Raw genomic sequence first — 18521 nt, forward strand, 5'->3', positions numbered from 1 at the left:
TTAAAGAAGTGATTAATATATGTCCTAACTTTAAAATAATTCATATAATTGAATAAATTTATTTATTTATTTTGTAAAGTTCGGTTCTCGGTTTGGTTCAGTTCTATAAAAGTCTTGAACCAAAATCGAATCAAATTAATTGGTTCTCCATTTTTTAAACACAGAACCGAATTGCAACTTATTCCAAACTGAACCAAAGCAACCCAAAACTATCGGTTTGGTTCGGTTCTCGATTTGAACCGGACCAAGTTGCACCCCTACTTCTCACTACTTAGAAAATTATGTCCCATGGACACCTTATCTAACTAAGCTCATAGGCTATCCATCTGGAATTTTACAAAAATATTTGGTGGGCCAATTTTTCTACTAAAAAATTAGATCACCAAAGCTTAGTTCTTGATCAAATGCTTGATTTCAAATAATATATACGATTTCAGTATGGATCACAAATTAACTGATGTTTGATCAATGTACAGTGGACCACATCTTTGTAACACATGCATATGCCTTAAGAATAAGTGCTTTGTAAAGCCATTTAAAAGGGAATTTCTTTGTCATTAAAATTTGTTCTCGCAAGCCATGGTAAGTGGTAACATCTTACTTTGACCGATCAACCCTCCACGTTTTCAAACTGTTGACTTACTCTTTTTGACCTTGTTCTTCTCTGAAAGCTCAACATAAAATGACTCAAACACCCTCTTTTTTCCACGTCTAGCCAAAAACTATTGATTTTTTCTCCTTAAAATCATTCAACTTCAACCCATGAGATTTTTTTTTTTTCTCATCTACAATCTTTAGATCCGGTCTCCTTCAAAGTCTAATTTCAAAACCATGATAGGTTTTTTGAGAAGTAGAAGATGATGAATTTTTTTTAGTATAAAATTCACGGTTTTTTTTACCAAAGGTCCTAGATTTTCAAGAGCTTAAAGATGGTAGAATTTTGAGAGAAAGGTCAAGATTTTTGGTTATGGGTTGAATGTAAGGGATTTCTCTTTTAGTTTTCTAATGTAGAATTAGGTTAAGTAAGTGGCGTATGTCATTATTTCACACAAGGGTGAGTATTTTAAACATGCATTGAAATCATCTTATTTACTCGGATGGTGCACATTCCAAATTATTTGCAAAGTTCGTAAAAAAAAAAATTTGTTTTTGGTACATAAGTTGTTTTTTAAATGCTTAAAAGGTTGTTTGGTAAAATATCGATATAATCATAAGAAATTTTTTCTGTCAAATATTTTCAAAATAAAGATAAATGTATTCTATTTTGGTGTTTTCATAATAGCACTAATTTTCTTAGGGGAAATTTTTTTGGGTTTCTGAAAAAGAATAAAATTTCGATCACAAAATATTATGTGAAACCGAATCAATTGAGAACCATAATCAATAAGGACCAATTAAAATTTGAGAACCGAAACTGTTTAAAGAGAATTTTTTTTCTTTCATGATTCCAAGTCTAGTTCCATTGATTTGAGAACTGAATCCAATAGGAACCAAAACTATTTTTTTTTTAAATACAGAGTTGAACCAAACTGCAATTGATTCCCCTATTCTTTGGTAAAAACATCCATCTCTTAAAATAAAATTCAATATAATTTGAGAGATTCGATTGCCACACAAACTTTTGCTAACGCCATTCTAATTCATATGTAAATCACCAAAGAATTGCACACACCTTGGTGTGGCATTAACAAAATTTGGTGTGGCAATAGAAAGCATTATATGATTTGTATACTTTAGGGTTGATGGGGTAAAGGAGGAAAGGCACTAAAGTTGAATGGGTATTTATTGAAAAAATGGGGTAATTGGGTATTCTTTGGAAATAATGTAGAAGAGGAAAGACGATAAATGTTTTTTTTTTTTTTTAAATTTATTTCTATGAGTAACCCACGACTTCAAAGTTTTTTTTGCAATGTGTCAAACCGACTGAGTTATGGGTCTAAGCTCAAAAGATATAAAGTTCATCTTAACACCGTCAAAAACACCGTCAGGTGCTTATTTCCAATGTGTTTTAAATTCATCTTAACAACGTATTTTAAAGTTATCGTCGACATTTGTAGTAAGATTAAATCCCAACCACTTTTTATCGGAAAATAAAGAAACTAGAGTCCGTCATTACATTTTATTATATAGATATCTATAGAAAACGTAATGTATTTTCTACAACAAAGCTTTGTAGATATTCTTTTCACCAAAGTTTATGAACTATTAGTTACCGAAAAATTTAATGATTCTTTCAAATTACCCGTTCCATTTAATTTGAGCAAAACAGATTTCTTCCAAATAGGAATGTCAATGGATGGGGTCCGGCATAATATCAAAATTGCTTTGCAATGTGTCAAACCAATTGAGCGGTAGATCTAAAGCCCATTCCTACCCGATAACTAAATTAGGATCCATATCAAGGACAGAGACTAGTATTGAATCGCATTTCAAATTTACAAAAATACCCATGTTGGGAGGCCTTTAATACATGTGGACCAATAGGAATGTGGGATTTTCCAAAATCGCACTCTTAAGGACCAATCCAATTAGAATTTGATTTGATAACTTACTCGGAGGGCTGAAAATCAACCATGTGGGACTCAATCTTTAAAAAAAACGAAAGGAATTATATTTTTCTTCATTTAAGTAAGTAGTTTTCAAATTTTCATATCCGTTTTTATAATACTTTCACAGGATTTAAAAAAAAGGGTCCACCTCCTATAAACGGATTGTCCCTAATAAAAAGCCTTAATATTAGGCTCACCATTCATTTTGTGGAAGTCCTCTTCTTCCTCCTCTTAATCTTGAATCTCTTTAACAAACCTTCCCTTCAGATCCGTTTCTCCATGGGAGATCATCATCCACCTGCGACTTCGCCCGACTTCCACAGCATTCTTGGTGTTGCTAAAGGCGCCTCCATTAGAGACGTCTGCAAGGCCTACAAATCTCTGGTCATGAGATGGCATCCCGATAAACATCCCACTTCACAAAAACCTGAGGCCGAAGCCAAATTTAGATCCATTAACGAAGCGTATGAGGTACGTACACAATGCATGCTTGCATGCACGTATATACATTTATCCATGCATGGTATGAAATGAAATGTAAACTTTGTAAACAAACGAGTTTGATGCGAGTGATTCACATGAAATGATTATGTTAAGGGCACATAAACCACAATGTCAATAGAAGCATTAATCGTTGTTCTTCGCTTGGTACAAAAAGTTTCATATTGTCTATATTCAGATTCTCTCATTGAACTTTTATGCTAAGTATGGACGATGTATAAACATTAGACTCGAGCTTTCTTAGTTTTTTTATTTTATTTTTTGTAGCCTATAGCCCTCGGGCATGTCTCAGGGCTTTCTCCCATAGCCCTCCACGTAGCCTTTTTCGTGACTCAAACTCGGGACGTGGGGTTGGCTCTAATACCAAATATTAGGAACCCAAACCAATATTCTATAAGGCCTAGACCTGTTGGAACGCGTCAAGTTTAAGCACTTAACCACTTAGGTATGTAACAAAATTGGCTTCAAATCAACCATGAACATGCTTGAATCTAATTACTAGAAGCCATTGATCAATCTGATTGTCTGCGTATAGATCCACTTAAGATCAGCTCATAGGGTAAGTGAGCCAAAAAAAAAAAAGAGAAAAAACAAGATGTTCCAAGGGACATCACAAAAGATGACTCTTCATGTCAAGCGAAACAAGTTCATCACACTTCTAGAGACACGGTGGTTTCTGCACTTTTAGCATCTGAGTCCTTGTCAATTATGGACATAAGTACCTCCATTATCCATGCATGCATATATCCATCTTATTTCGTCGATGAATTCGCCTTCACCTTCATGTCCTTGTTGATTTGCAGGCCCTTAAAGACAATAAACTAGAAGATAGAGGAAACATGTATGGTGGACACGGGTATTCTACAGACGATGGAAGAGCTAGATCAAGAGGCGATGATCCAACAACTCCCAGGGCTTCATACAGGCATCGAAGTGTTGATAATCATTTTTCCTCCAAACCTAGCTTTCTCCCAAAAAGCTTTAGCCGAAGGGTTCAAAACCCAACGCCTGCTTCTAGCACTCTCCAAAAGAGTGTGAGCCGAAGGAGCACCACTCCGATCATGTTTTCATACTCGACAGTAAGGAGGAAACCAGAACCAATTGAGAAGAAACTCGAATGCACACTTGAAGAGCTATGCCATGGATGTGTGAAGAAGATCAAGATCACAAGAGATGTCATCACTAATACTGGGTTTGTTACTTAGATTAAGCCTTCATCACATTTTCTTTTGGTTTCTTTTATCTTTCTTAAACATATATCTTTGTCAAGTCTCTTACCCATGAAATGTGACTCTATTTTAATGGTAAGTTGGACTTCAACCAGCCACCTCAAAGTTGCATTATAATATATATGTAAACCAACTAAGCTAGGGGTCCAATCCCCAATATGAAACATGTTTAACTATTCAACTCTATCTAGAGTTATATCTTATTTTAACGTATGTTTGTTCGTATCTTTAGTGTTGCTATCTCAATCTACGTCATTTCCAGTCTTTCAGTAATCCCATAAAGAATTTGAATTGTAAATTGGAATCATTATCACTGACTCTTCATAACCTATCCAATAATAATGTGGTAACTCATTCAAATTTGGATACAACCAATTTTTTTGGTGTTTATGATCTTTCTTTCTGGCAGGATAATTGTTCAAGAAGAGGAATTACTAAGGATAAAAGTGAAGCCGGGATGGAAGAAAGGAACGAAGATCACATTTGAAGGAATGGGTGACGAGAGTCCGGGCAGTCTTCCAGCTGACATAATATTCTCGATTGATGAGAAACGACACCCCTTGTTTAAGAGGGAAGGAGATGACTTGGTGTTGGCAGTTGAGATCCCCTTAATAAAGGCACTCACAGGTTGCACGCTCTCGATCCCTCTCTTGGGTGGGGACAAGATGGGTTTGTCGTTAGACGATGTAATATACCCAGGTTACGAAAAGATAATTCCGGGCCAAGGCATGACTAATCCCAGAGACCAAGGAATGAGGGGAGACCTAAGAATCAAATTCCATGTCATTTTTCCAACCAAATTGAGTCAAGAACAACGGTCTGATATTCGAAGCCTTCTTCAGGATTCCTCTTGACCGTTGAGCTCATTTTGCTTTATGTTTCTTATAAGCAGAAGACGTGTAGAAACTCTCGAAATTAACAGATGGATATAGAAATATGTACTATTAAGGATAAACGTCTTATTCATGTCTTCACTTGCTTGAAGTATTTGCCCCAATGTTTCTCTTTTTCCTTGACATTTACATATCAATGAACTTAAAAACCTTGTACTTTGTTTGATATGTAAGATCATGGAGCTTTACATTGTCATCCATCTTTATCATCATTGTCATCATTAGGAGTTCATTGAACGAATATTACGTTCCTTTCTTCAGTTATACCTAAAGTTGCATCTTTATGTCCATTCGATGTATATCTGAAGTTGCATTCTAACAAAAAGAAAAGAGAGGAGTTGATGCTATGATGAAGAAACTTGGCATTTTCACAGAAATGCCATCTCAACATAAAATCCTCAAAAAACAAGCCTCTAAACTTTACACCATAAGATCACCAAACCAAGAATGCTAGTGATTGAGTACTAATTTCATTCCTTTCTATCAATTCTAACAAATGGCAAAAGGAATGTACTTCCATAAAATCTTCACTTTACCAAGAAAGATTGGTGACTTTGTTGAACAAGGAAGGATAGAAAATGAGACCAAACGACACGCACCACTCAACAGTTGATGAGGAGGTGATCTAGCTTTACAGGTACAATAAAAATCAACAAGAAACATACTCCTCAACTTTAGGTGATCTATTGTAGGAAGTTTGTTCAAGGCCACCACCCACATTGAAGAAAGTAACTTTGGTTGAGACGACTTTTGAGGAACATGTAACAGAGGCTGGAAAGGAAGACTCCGAGCTCCCAAGGAGGGAGTAGAACGACCTTACAAAGAAGATACCATCCGATTACCAACCCAGATCCTAGTCTTCCAAAACAGTCTAGGACATAATTGGATAAAAAATTAATGAGAGAGGCTGCATCAAACATTGAATCTTCTTCTAAAACCTAAGTGCCAAGACACCTTCCCATCATTAGAGATCAAGAAGGAAGAGACAGGCATACCTTTTTTAGAGGATAAATAATAAAGTCTTTGGAACAGATCCTGAAGAGGGAAATCACCACACCACTGATCCTCCCAAAAGCGAACTCAATCCCCCTTTCCTACCTTGAAACGGATGTATTTGCCAAATTCAATGCCCACTTTACAAATTCCTTTCACCCAGTGCAACCATATGCCATGCTATTTGATCTACTCAACTAACCCATCAGATCCTCCCCATACTTTGTGTACTATTAGTTTCCTCCAAAGCCCCTCTTTCTCATTCCCAAACCACCACAACTACTTCTCTAACAATGCTCTATTCATTAGTCTTGGTCTTCTAACTCCCCCCCTCTCTGTTTTATCTTGCAAAACCATAGACCTTAGAATGTAAGCTCTAACTGGTCAGTTCTAGGAAGACAAAAAGCTCAAGTTCATAGCTTAAAAGTTGACAAACCAAATCACACCCACTTAACAAATGGGTTTCACAGGTTGGAATCAGACTTTGCATCACAGCACATTATGGTCACCATCAAATTGCATTCAAGTAACTGTGCTTGTTCTGCTTGATAAGTTTCAGATAGAGAGTGCATGGGGGAAAAATGCAAAATCATGGATCATGAAAGCAAAAATAACTGCAATCACACACAGCTCTAAGAGACCACAACTTGCCTGGTAGGTTCTGCTCTTTGATTATAAACTTGACAGATGCGAACACTAACATCATTCAGCAATAAGAATCACAAAAGGATACCAGTAAATATCAATTGCAAGCTTATCAATCATTCTTCTTTGAGTTTAGATCTAATTAGAACCACTTGCAATCAATTACATAAAAGTACTTTACTTACAAAGGAATGAAGGAAGTTAAATTACATAAATATAACCCAATCCCGTGGATCATTTAGACCATCCAATTAAGGCAAGGATTATGCCAATGATATCACCATTGAGTAAGGCCCTCAATAACCTCTGTTTTCGGGGAGTATAAGGTGGGTACCTTGCTGATGCATCCCCGACAAAACTTCGGTATAGTACAGCCTTCTTGTGTGTAAACGCATCAAATGAGAACTTTCCGTGGTATGCACCAGTTCCACTCTCGCCAACGCCTCCAAAGGGTAAAGTTTGAGTAGTAAGCTGCATTACCAAAGTATACAATACATCACTAGGATTCTTATTTATAAAAAACAAAGGAACTTAAATGGGAACATCAGCAATAGATGTATGAAGTCATATGAATGCACTTATGCATGTGATCTACAGTACACGCAACTTGAAATTCTGTCAACACAGCACCGCATGGGCATATATATATATATATATATATATATAGAGAGAGAGAGAGAGAGAGAGAGAGAGAGAGAGAGAGAGATTTACCGGGGCAGACCTATCTGTTGCAATTTTACTACAAAAACTCTCTTACTTTATCATGTTTGTTACTGAACAAACCTTACTTTATGAATCAGGCTAGCATGATTAACTTAGTAAGATTTCCAATTTCACTAAGGGTCATTGGGCCCACATGGATTGTCAAATTGGCAATCCAACTCCACATCCTTCTAGATTTCATGGAAAAAACTACTCAGATTCAAAAGAAAAAATTCAAAAAACAATCCATTTTGAGTTTGATCGAAGGTGTTGAAAATGGATGACTAAAACTACAATTCAATGGTGAAAATTAACTTTTTGATCGAAGGTGTTGAGAATGGATGGCCATCAGATCATGTTTTTGAATGCCACAAATTGATGCAGTTAGGATCCACTCCAAGGTATGTTAAGTACAAATTAAAGACACCAATTTGAATTTTATGTCATGGATCCCCACTCTAAGGTTTGCTGGGTAACAAACTTGATAAAGTAAGATTAAAAATGTAACAGTTAAGTCTGCTGGGTAAATCTCTCATATATATATTCATACGTCATATGGCCATGACCCTGTTATTTGAGATCTAGAGTCAAAGACAGGTATCCACATACCCAACATAAGTCACAAGACCCAGACAAGAGTGTATGCATGGAAGTATGTATTAGAAGTTAGGAAGATAATCACATGGAGGACAGTGTCATTGATGAGCATCCCTCCTGAAGAGATGGAACTAACAAACTTCTCCTCGAGCTTCTTGTTATTGGTGAAAAGATACGCCGCAAGAGGCTTCGATCTTGATTTTATAATATCAAAGCTATCTTCCACCCTATCAACCTTTTGGCAACAAGAAAGATAAAATCATTTTAGATCTCTCATGCAGCACACATACGCATAAAAAGACATGAAAGCAAACGTAACACATTTTTACTATCATATAATAATAATTTAGAAAAAAAAAAAAAATGAGAGAGGGAGTCTTGATTCTCACCGTGACAATGGGTAGTAAGGGCCCAAATATCTCCTCAGTCATGATTAGAGAGTCTTCTGGAACATCCAGCAAAATAGTGGGAGCAATATTTCTGCAATGGATACAAAGAAGTATTATTGGTTTGAGGGGTTGTCCTGTTTGCCTTAAGCTTAAAACCAAAAAATTGAGTGGCGAATGGACAGCTAGAACTCACGGGCGGGTTTTATCTCGTTGGCCTCCAAGGACAATCTTACCCGAAACCTTGTCATCATCCAAGAGCTTTGACAAGCGTTCGAAATGATTGTGATTCACAATACGAGACAGGTCTTTCGATTCTAGTGGATTTTCTCCAAAGAATTCCTCCAATATACATTTCAAAGCATCTATCTGGTAGAAAGATGACATCAATGGATGAACCCAAGAGAGAAATACAGCATTTTCATATGTTTGCATTCCATCCATTAAACAGTCTTACCAATTTTGGAGCATAAGCTTTTGTGGTTATGATGTAATCAGGAGCTATGCAGGCTTGTCCATTGTTGCATCCCCATTTACCTGAAACAATCCTCCTTGCAGCAACCTTCAACCAACAAAAATAAATCTACTTCTCAGATCACTATAGGTAATGTAATTGGAAACAAAGAAATAAAAAATCCAGAATAGGTAAAGTTTAGAGGACAACAAACCCTGTTGTGATTAAAAAGGAAAACCTTTACCTTCAAGTTGATGTTTGAGTCAACAACAACAGGAGATTTTCCTCCAAGCTCTAAAACTACAGGCGTAATGTGCTTTGCGGCGGCAGCCATCACAATGCGCCCCACTTTTCCATTACCTGCAAAGTTTGAGGATTGTCCATCAGATTACCACAGATACCCTGACATCAACTAAAGTATGACAAACCAGCTCTCCAAACCCAAAAAATAAAATTTCAAATGTGATTGACTATACTATCCAAATCCCAACCAACTGATGGGCACTAAAGCATTAAAACTGACTTTGTTGAGCTCAACATTTCTAATTCCTTCCCTCCAATATGATTTGAAGTTTCAAACTTCCAATAGTCAACATCATACTACATGTGTATCGATCTGCCTTATGAATCATTTGAGTGAAATTAAATGGTAAAAGAGGTCTACTAAATTCAAATATAACTGGCCAACAAACTAAGAGAAACTTGAAAGATCTAAAAAGAATAAAGAAATATTATCAAAGGAAGAAAAGGGATACCCATGTCTTATTGGCAAATTAACGTTGTATCTTTTTCCTGTTGCACCTTCTTCAGAATTGAATCAAACGAAAGGAAAAATAAAGCAACAACGTAGATAGCAATAGAACTGATTATATTTCTAGAATTGGTTTTGCCAAAAAACATTAATGCAGAATCAATTCTGGAAGAAATGTTACCAAACATCTGCAGCCTTGCTCGCTAATGCCAAAGCAAAATTAACACTAAAATAAGGATAGGTAGAGAGGCTTTATAGAGCTTGTGTGGAGACATCGAAGACCCGTGGGAGCTTATTGTATGATTACGAAATAAGACATATTCATGAGAAGGAACTTATTCTTCATATTTGTTCAATTAGGAGTCAATATATAGTATTGCTGGAATATTTCAAGGATTAATTGGATCTTTCGGGTAAAACTCATCAGCTTCTCCATGCACCAACTGTTTCTATACATTTATATTGAATGGTGGGCCAACTACATTACCTGTATGTGCATTGTCTCTATGTCATCTTGGTGCCTGTTACGATCCTTAGGTTAAGACTTGAAACTTTCCACTCCATCAACACCAAGGTACTTTTGGACCATTGGTTTGGGTCTTAACATTTGACATCAGAGCCAACCCTATGTCCAAGGTTCGAGTCATGGGGAAGCAATTATGGAGACAAAAAAAATGGGCGCCTCTATAGTAGGGATATGGAAGGGGTTCGGAAATTAAAAAAGGGGGAGGGGGGGGGTTCAACATAGTATGGGATATAGAAGAGGTCCGCCATAGTAGGCCACCGTGATTAGTTTGGGAAGGGGCAACTTATAGAAAAATAAAAAGAGGGGTATCTAGTACTTGGAAAGAAGGCCAAGGGGCCAGGGGGGCTCGCCATAAAATGGGCCAACAAAGGCATCGGCCTTGAAGCATGGGGGTGTTACGATCCTTTGGTTAAGACTTAAACTTTCCACTCCATTAACGCCTAGGTACTTTTGGAGCACTGGTTCAGGTCTTAACAGTGCCATAGCTTACGCATGTAAGATAAGGGTTCAAGTGGGTCCCTAACTTGTTCTTCAAGGGGTTTTCTTTGAAGACTTTGTTTTCAAATGGAAGATGCTTTGTAACAATTAGGTTGTTGGTCGGGGGCGTAACTTTAGTCTAGCTTGTTTCTTTTTCCTTGTTTTCTTTTTCTCTTGTTGTTGACCATCTTGGCCGCTTTTTCTCTTTTTCAATAAAAAATTTATACTTAGCAAAAAAAAAAAACTTATGCACGCTAAGGGTTCAAGTGGGTCCCTACCTTGTTTTTCTATGTCATTAAATTGCAGAGAGAGAGGACCCATGTCCAATGACACTCTGATGGTGATTAAACAGAGTCCAGTGGGATTAGAAATTAATGGTGAAGAGATGGGTTTGGTATCAGGATGCAACGATGATAGTTCGTGGGAAGGAGAGAGAGTAATTGATTACTTATGCATATATTGCCTGTAAATGATTACGATAATCATTAGTTTATGACCTCATAGCCAAAGAAGAATTATCAACTACGTAACTTGATCATCAATCACTATCTTTTTCTTTTCTTTTTTCTTCTGGATGCTTCAAGCAAAGAATAGGACACTGGAATTTCTTTCTATCGGCAGTTAGAAATACCAAATAAACAAAGCAAATGAAAAATAATGAATGGCCAAAGAAGAGAGGAGGAGAAGAAGAAATAGAAAACTGAAAGAAACATTAGGAAGAAAGGATAATTACCGTGTTGCTCAAATAGAATCTCTCCAGGATTAAAAACAAATACATAAGAGGGTGTTTATTTATTGGACAAACACAATGCTCCTTCAAAAAAAAAAGAAAGGAAGAGAAAAAGGGGAAAAGATGGTGAAGAAGAAGAGGAACTAATGAATAAGGAGGGAATGTTATAGTGTTTCAGAGACTGCCTATCCTAAATGAGAAGTATGGGAGAGGATTTGTTCTGCGTTGCACAAACAGTCCCTCTCCTATAAACAAAGGAGAGTAAACGATAGGGTGCATGCTAAAAATAGAAGGAGGTTATTTAAGTGAGGCTACAAAGTTTATGGCTAGTGATGCAAAATGTGAATGAAGGAAAGAAGAATGAAAATTATCTATTAGAGCTATTTATACATCATGTTAGAAGAGGTTTATTTATGACTAAAAGATATACTCTATTAAGTTGCAGGCAGTGTCTAGGCCAATCTTAAACAAATAGCATTTCAGCTCCTGCAACCATGTAATTGATGACAGCCTAGGTGCTTTAGACCCTAGCCAGGTGAAACGTTTGCCTAGGAAACTCTTTAACTACACTAATTCAAATTATTCCTACTGTACATTAGAGCTACCTGTGTGTAACATAAGGAGAAAGGGACCCTATTCAGAAAAGCCTCTGTATAAAGAAATTTAATGCGGCGAAGATTTAATTGCATATGGCCACGGAAAGGAAACTGATGAACATGCAAAAAAAGCTAATAAGACTCAAGTATAACTTCATGTCTTGGTTTTTCAAGTTGATTTCATTTCTTGAATTGCTTGGGAGTGTATTTCAATATTTTACCTGTGTATTTGAATATATACTAAAGTAGATATAAAATTATAAATTAATCTGGAATAATTGAGGAAAATGAAGTAGATCCCCGACTTCCTGTACAAGAGTAAATTTCAAGCTATAAATTATAGCCAACTTGATCCAAAATACTATGAACTTTCTTTTAACAAACCTTAAAATGCATTTATCCTCTTTCTGAACAAAATATGACAAGAAATCAATAAGAAAATGACGATTGTATGTTTACGACCTATAAGAGAAGTTCAAAGATGGCTTAGAGGTTTTGGTTTTTCGCTGTTAAAGCAGGCACACATGACATAGATATTATAAAGAGAAACTACCAAACTAGAAGAAAACAAAAACTAATAACTTGATTCTTTTATTCCATTCATTTGACATCTAAAGATCATTTCTACAATTAAAAAAGTAAAATTAAATAAATAAAAATTAAAGTAAAATACCTGTATAGAATATTTTATCCCACTTCTGCTCCAACAGTGCAGATGTTTCAGAAATAGCCCCTTCAACAACTCTTATGGCAGAGCTGTCTAGGTATTCCTCTACGAACCTTGCAAGTAATGAAGATGTGGCAGGAGAGATTTCTGATGGTTTCAGGACCACTGCATTACCAGCTGCTATAGCTCCAATGACTGGATCAAGAGATAACACTGGAAGGGGAAAAAATGAATACTGAATGAATTATTGATGTTTCATTGACATAAGAGCCATTTTATATGCAGAAAGTAGTTCAGAAGGTCGTTGTTATGACAATAGGACATAAGAATCTGTTCTAAGTAACATGATTTTTAAAACCTTGAAAAAATTTCTCATGCAACTCTGAAGAATGACAGAGATCACATCTGAATAAATAGATTTCCTAACTCTAACGATTTACATTAGACAACTCCCTAAGAAAATTCAAAGTATGTTCTGACTCATCCCTTGTACTGTATAAGAACAAAGAAAACTCTAATCAAAATAAAATCAATCCTAACCTAAACCTGTGTGGTCTACTAGGTTTGGGCCTCTAAACTGACCAAGGCTTCTCCTAAGACCTGATTCTTCAGGCCTTGTCTTGAAAGAACCCAACTCCATCAAGCTAGTGGACTTTCCGTTCCTATATTTTAATCAACGAAACTTCCCTTAAAATATGCTTAATTTTTATTGGAGTCCATTCGATTTTCACGAGAAATCTTCTTACAGCATTCTTTTCCTTCAGCCAACTCAAAATTTTAAATTCTTCCAGTTGTTCTAGCCTTGCCATCCTTCTTGGGCTTTCGAGCTCATAAAATAATATAGTGGCCTTAAAATTTGGACCAATATGTTCTTCTCAACTGATAAAAACACATGTTACTTCCCAATCATTAAAATAGTTCACAATCATACAGCCGTGGTCTAGCGAGAAAAAATGAGGGAAGCATTCATAGGAATGACATCTCATTAGCTCTGTACAGAGCAGGACCCAAGTATGAATGAGACAAGGCATATCCAACTTGCTGTGGATGCAATTTTGCCTTGAGGTGAAGTTCGCCAATTGTCCCTTTAACAAAGAGATTCCCCTGATTTCCTCCAATGAAAAAAATAAGAAGATGATAGCCTAATGTGACAGTTGTTCAAAGGATATTGTGTCCCTGCTAATTTTCCTTGATTTGTAAGGCAATGTGAATGACATCTTCAACTGTTTAAACCCAAGTACTGCAAAGTCATGTGTGAATTTGAGGCTTCAGATATATTACACAAGACGGCCAATATCTATTCATGTACTTTGAATTCAGCATGCGTTGATCATTCATAAAATATATAGGAGTACTATTCCACAAGTATCATGCCTTGTTGCATTATTTGAACTTATATGTTCAAGCATGGCTTTTAATAGGAAGGTAAAAACTCAGCTTTCAGTTAATATATCAATTAGGAGGATTTCATTAATAAGCATATAAAGGCAGTAATTTTCTGCAATGGATGAAAAACCTATGTTATATACATAACATATAAGCAATTGTAACATAAAAAAGTTAAGGGGATAAACAAACATAAACCATCTTCTTTAGCAAGAATACTGTCAAGTTAAAAAACAACCATAGCAGTGGAAAGCATACCTAAGAACAGTTTCAATTCAGACTACCTGAGTAGGATTGAGTAGTATTTTAAAGAAGTTCAACAGTTCTAGTCAATATATTTGAGGTACCAGGTTTGCTACATACAGAATGGATAGTTCCATGCCGAAATGATCAATACAACGCCTAATGGTTCTGACACAATTTCTGCTGATGATGGAAACGTGGTTATTGAGGTTTTAGCCTGCAAAAATGTCAAAATTCCAAATCATATGGTGGTTAATTGTTTGAACATAAAAATAGACCATCAAAATGACATGGTCTACAATTGTTTCCAAGTAACAGAATGGTACTGATAATATTACCTTTTCCGGCTTCATCCAGCGTTTTAGTTCCTTAAGTGCCACACTACATGAGGTCTTTATCATAGAAATCTGCATTATGAACCATGTGAGTTGAATGCAAAGGATGGAAATGAGTATCTGAGAAATCTAGATAACAACAGGACTCTTGTTGTTATAGGAGTTTCATGTCGATGGAACAATCACAAAAAAAGTATCCAAATCACTTACAAGTATGTTACTTCCTCCAGAAATTGGTCATGTCTCTAATATTTCAGTAGAAATACAATTATTTTTAGCTTCTCAAGACTATGGTGTCAACTAAGCTCCAAACATGGAGCAAATCTTTGAAGGGATATGAAAAAACTTACCCAAACAACTGATCTAAAGCAATATATGGATTTAAATATGTATTCATATATGTGCATGTGTGTGTATAATGACAATAAAATTTTGGGTCAGTTCGTCTGTTGGGATACACACATCTTGACATGTCATGCAGTGTAACCTATATTTTAATTATTTTTATATAAAATGACTTATAAAAGAAAGATGATGTTTTCCATTCTCCTTACAATAATTTATTAAGTTGTTAAACATAGTTACTGTCGTTTGATATTATATATCTACTATATTATTAAGTTGTTGAATAGCACTAAGGTGTACGAAAATGTCTTCTCGGTGTATCATATATTTCTTTTCTTTTCCTCGACTGAGAATATCATTCAAGATAGATTTGAATGGCAAAACAGAATTCATATTATCAATTCCAATATTTGGGAAAAGGAATTGATAATAATTTCTTTATTTCAAAATGTTTTTGAAAATTTCTAAGTAAATATATCCAAATAAAATATTATAATATATGTAAATAATTGACGTCGTTGTGTCATTCATCTCGTATACATTTAGACTAGACACATTTCTATGTCACTGTTACATCGATTTGTATGTACAAATGACTGTTTGAAGTTCAAACAATTATTGCATAACAAACTGATTTCTCACTTTATTTTGAAAAAGAGCACACAAAAGTTTAGAAACTTGTAAAAGCGCCCTCCAATTCGAAACCCACCCAATCTCTTTTTCCCACAGAAATCCATCCAAAAATGTTTGTACAACTTCAAGTAGATTGACTGATTGTTCTTTTTTCTGGAAGCGAGAATGTGATTATTTCACACTTGTTTGCCATCCTCACAAGACACTTCTTGTCAATGCACAAAAAAAAATCCATATAATGATGTAGCTTATAGAACTATCAAGATACTATAGTGTAAATTCATTCTCTATTTAGTACATGAAAACAAAAGTAACAAAAACATCCTGAATATTAAGTTTTTCATAATTGTCAGCTAATCATTAAGGTTTAGTCCTACAGTTCCCTAGCATTAAATTGTTGCCAAAAAAACAATCATATAAACTTGTATGGGAGCATTGGATAGAGTATTGGAGACCTGCTCTTTTTTTCTTCCTTTTTTCTTATGGTGTCAGGGATTGTGGAAAAAAAACAAAATAGCAGAGTGTTAGATGCGAAAGAGGAAGATGTTAACACAATAGTGTTGAAGATCAGAACTTTCCTACTCTGCTGGTCCTTGGTCCATTGATGGTAAACATGTTCTTTTTGAAGCTTTCAGGTTTAAATGGATTGCTGAGGATGAATACTAAAGTATATTTTTTATTTTTTCTGTGGTCTAGGAGGGTCACCTTGACCTTATACACTTGGCATTTGTATGAATTTGTCCCTTCTTATACAATTTTACTTACCTATCATGAAAAACGAAAGTGTTGGATACCCATGCGTGTCTCAAAGTAGAAGGGTCTTACAAGTTCCACACTCAAGACCAAGCAATTATCAATAGCAGGTCAGAAACAGCAACTTAAAATTCAAAATGCATTAAGATGAATAATATTCACTAAGAAAGAGCTTGAACTGGGGCTTGCTTATGCACTAAGAAACAATCAATTAATTGACATATCTGTCCTCTCAATCTCTAATCATAGATTCACAAATCACAGCCATACCGACAGTTTTGAAAATGAAAAGATCACAAATAACAAAGTTACTACTTTGTCCATTGCCACATACAATCAATAAAGAAAACCCAAACCTCTCTCAAAATACAGTTATTGATCTATCGGTCCCAGCTTCAGAAGTAACATCAAAATTGCCCAATTTTAATCAATTATTTAAAAGTTGGTCCTTATATCTGAAAAAGGGTTACTATACTCTGTTACTAGTCCCCTGCATCGAATTATATGGTTGGGACTTTCATAGTTAACAAGTTCCCCCTTCTTAATCTATAAAGTTATGATTCCGATTACAATCGGCCATACCAATTGATGAATTTATACAGTCGTAACTTAGTATAAAAAATGTAGTAATAAACATCAAAACATGACACCAACCAAATTGTCTACATCCCACAACATCGAGAAATCTTCATTCATCTGTCTCTTGTTTTCGATATTGCCCAAACTAATCATAAATATAATTAATCAAGTTTAATTAATCAAATCAATCTAATAATCAATTCATCTCTCACATCCTCCCACGTCGCCCTTAAAGTAGAAAATCATCAAAACTAGCCATATTTAAGGTCAACAACAACTTTTGAGTTTTCAAGAGATCTCAAGCATGATTTTTAAGTAATATAGAGAATCAGCCAAGCTAATCTTTCTATCCTACAAAGCTTACGAAATCAGTACCGAATCGAAGGCAAGAATACAGATCCTCCAATCAATTAAAGTCCCAAATTGCCAACAAAACTCTTTCCTATATCGATCAATGAGACTTTTAATCCACAAAATAACGAATCGATAGAGAGAATTATAAAACAAAACAAAAAAAATTATTATTATTCAAGAGAAGAAATCGAACCTCGGAGACGAAAGCTTCGAGTTCAGGCTTGGAGAGATCTTTACCAAGAGCTTCGACGATCTCTTTCTCCTTCTCTTGGATCATCTTGACGATGCTCTTCAATTGAGTAACTCTCCATTGGTAGCTCTTCGTCTTCTCTGAAGCGAAGCTCGCTCTCAACTCATTAACTAACGATGCAGCGCTCTCTGCATCGAATCTCGTCTTCTCTTCCGCCATTAAGTGTAGAGATTTAGAAGAAACAGAACCAGAGATTCTCTCTTAGATTTAGATTTTTAGAAGAATAAGGAAACAAAGAACTAAAGAAGACGATAATGTCGATCGCTTTATAGAGATAACAGAGAGAGAGAGAGAGAGAGAGAGAGAGTAGGCCAAGGAGAAGAAAACGAACAGTGACGGAGGAGGAGGAGGAGTACTCCTGTTGTCAGTTTGAAACGTGTAACACAGAAGAAACAAAAGACAAAGTACCCCTCCAAGTTTTGGGGAATACTTGAGATGCCCTCTTGTATTTTCAAATTTATAACATGCTCCTCTCATAAACCCAGTCTTTTTTAATAGACTCAGTGGAGTGACCTAAATGCCCTTGTTTTCAAATTTCTTTCCAAAAATCCGATCATCTTCAATCTCTATGGTAAATTAGAGGTAAATAAATGCTAATCTATTGAACGTAGGGCTGGCAATGGATCTGGTTGGTTTGGATTTGTGTTGTGTTGAGGTAAGAGTATTATGAAAATTTACCAAGCCCAACCTCTTTATAAATAAGTATACTTGACCCGTTGCTATATAAAACCTATTTAATAAAATTCTAATATTTATTGGGAAAAATAAATTTCATTTCCACCACCAAAAATAAAATATCATTACTAAAAATAAAGTGACACAATTATAAACTAAGTTCAATGGTGAAAAATAATTTTCTTTTTAAAAGAAAAAAATTTCAAAGTTCGTAGAATTTTGTCCTTTACAACCGTGTAGCATCAGATCATGTTTTTGGATGCCATAAGGTG

At 35.5% G+C, this 18521-nt stretch overlaps 2 protein-coding genes across 2 annotated transcripts; one reads left to right on the top strand and one right to left on the bottom strand.

The window, feature by feature from the left end:
• Positions 1-2796: 2796 nt before the first annotated feature.
• On the top strand, positions 2797-5224 carry LOC147406387 (uncharacterized). Its single transcript, XM_086434396.1, has 3 exons — positions 2797-3020; positions 3854-4242; positions 4689-5224. Exons 1-3 carry the CDS (start codon positions 2829-2831, stop codon positions 5131-5133), a joined length of 1026 nt encoding a protein of 341 aa, XP_086290522.1. The 5' UTR covers positions 2797-2828; the 3' UTR covers positions 5134-5224.
• Positions 5225-6856: 1632 nt separating this feature from the next.
• LOC147406388 (aldehyde dehydrogenase family 3 member H1-like) lies at positions 6857-17864 on the bottom strand. The gene is made up of 10 exons (XM_086434395.1): positions 17518-17864; positions 14664-14732; positions 14446-14542; positions 12703-12909; positions 9194-9309; positions 8953-9057; positions 8692-8864; positions 8499-8589; positions 8195-8344; positions 6857-7281 (listed from the first exon to the last, which is right to left on the bottom strand). Exons 1-10 carry the CDS (start codon positions 17731-17733, stop codon positions 7045-7047), a joined length of 1461 nt encoding a protein of 486 aa, XP_086290521.1. The 5' UTR covers positions 17734-17864; the 3' UTR covers positions 6857-7044.
• Between the last annotated feature and the right edge of the window lie 657 nt (positions 17865-18521).

This window comes from Akebia trifoliata, chromosome 3 (assembly GCF_017979445.1).
Source record: "Akebia trifoliata isolate Shusen 1 chromosome 3, ASM1797944v1, whole genome shotgun sequence".
Classification (NCBI taxonomy): Eukaryota; Viridiplantae; Streptophyta; class Magnoliopsida; order Ranunculales; family Lardizabalaceae; genus Akebia; species Akebia trifoliata.

Coding starts and splice junctions, on each gene's coding strand:
- LOC147406387 (XM_086434396.1), top strand. CDS start 2,829: ATGGGAGATCATCATCCACCTGCGACTTCGCCCGACTTCCACAGCATT. Junction 3,021..3,853: donor CCATTAACGAAGCGTATGAG/GTACGTACACAA, acceptor GTTGATTTGCAG/GCCCTTAAAGACAATAAACT. Junction 4,243..4,688: donor GATGTCATCACTAATACTGG/GTTTGTTACTTA, acceptor TCTTTCTGGCAG/GATAATTGTTCAAGAAGAGG.
- LOC147406388 (XM_086434395.1), bottom strand. CDS start 17,733: ATGGCGGAAGAGAAGACGAGATTCGATGCAGAGAGCGCTGCATCGTTA. Junction 14,733..17,517: donor TCGAAGCTTTCGTCTCCGAG/GTTCGATTTCTT, acceptor TTCATAATGCAG/ATTTCTATGATAAAGACCTC. Junction 9,310..12,702: donor GGATAAAATATTCTATACAG/GTATTTTACTTT, acceptor CAAACTTTGCAG/GTAATGGAAAAGTGGGGCGC.